Source organism: Malurus melanocephalus, unplaced genomic scaffold, assembly GCF_030028575.1.
Source record: "Malurus melanocephalus ecotype Western Australia unplaced genomic scaffold, MMel_1.1 scaffold_8909, whole genome shotgun sequence".
Lineage (NCBI taxonomy): Eukaryota > Metazoa > Chordata > Aves > Passeriformes > Maluridae > Malurus > Malurus melanocephalus.
This window is the reverse complement of record NW_026632139.1, coordinates 1-984: the sequence shown is the minus strand read 5'-3', so window position 1 is coordinate 984 and position 984 is coordinate 1. Positions and strand designations below refer to the sequence as shown.

Below are 984 nucleotides of genomic sequence, written 5' to 3'. Positions count from 1 at the left end.
TTGGGGTCATTTCCAGCCAACAGCCGAAGGTRCCCGGGGCCGGGGTGATGGATTGGGGCACCCGCGCAGGGCCGAGGGGGTTTTTTCCCCTCTAACCCAGCAGAATTTCCCATTTTTTCCTCATTTTCCGCTTGGCCACCATCTTCGCGGAAGAAGAAATGACCCAACTTCCTCCGAAACCCCATTTTTTTCAGCAGTCAAGCTCATTCCTGGCAGCGCTGGGGCGGCCGCTGCTCGGGGACAGCCCCGGGGCCGCGGGGCTCAGGCGCTTCTCGCTCTCTTGCAGCCCCAAAGCGGCGGAGGAGGCGAAAATGGGCCGGAAAAAAATCCAGATCAGCCGAATTTTGGATCAGCGGAACCGGCAGGTGGGGACAGGGTGGGGACAGGGTGGGGACAGGGTGGGGACCAGGGGCTGGCACAGGCGCGGCCGCCCCGCTGCGCCCTCGGGAGCGTTTCCCTCGCCCCGGGAGGGGAATTTGGGGCAGTTCGGGGGGTTTTCAGCGCTCCCCCCCGCAGGTGACCTTCACCAAGCGCAAGTTCGGGCTGATGAAGAAGGCGTACGAGCTGAGCGTGCTGTGCGACTGCGAGATCGCGCTCATCATCTTCAACAGCACCAACCGGCTGTTCCAGTACGCCAGCAGCGACATGGACCGCGTGCTGCTCAARTACACCGAGTACAGCGAGCCCCACGAGAGCCGCACCAACTCCGACATCCTCGAGGTAGCGCCCGGAGGGGCCCCCGGGCCCGCAGCGACCTCCGCCCCCCGCTCACCGCCCCCTCCCCGCAGACGCTGAAGCGCAAAGGGCTGGGGCTGGAGAGCCACGAGCTGGAGCTGGACGAGGGCCCGGAGCCGCCGGGGGACAGGGACAGGGACAGGGACAGGGCCCGGCGGATCGGTGACGGCGCGGAGGTGGCGCTGGCGAGGCCCCGGTTCTATGTGAGTCCCCGAGGGTCCCCGAGGGTCCCTGTGCCACCCCTGCCCT

General features: G+C 66.8%; 1 protein-coding gene across 1 annotated transcript; it reads left to right on the top strand.

Annotated features, from left to right (window-relative positions):
* Positions 1–293: 293 nt before the first annotated feature.
* Positions 294–938, top strand: LOC130588657 (myocyte-specific enhancer factor 2B-like; the record flags this gene model as incomplete). Its single annotated transcript, XM_057389556.1, has 3 exons — positions 294–365; positions 517–720; positions 789–938. Coding segments are annotated over exons 1-3 (408 nt in total), but the record flags the coding sequence as incomplete, so codon positions are not given.
* Between the last annotated feature and the right edge of the window lie 46 nt (positions 939–984).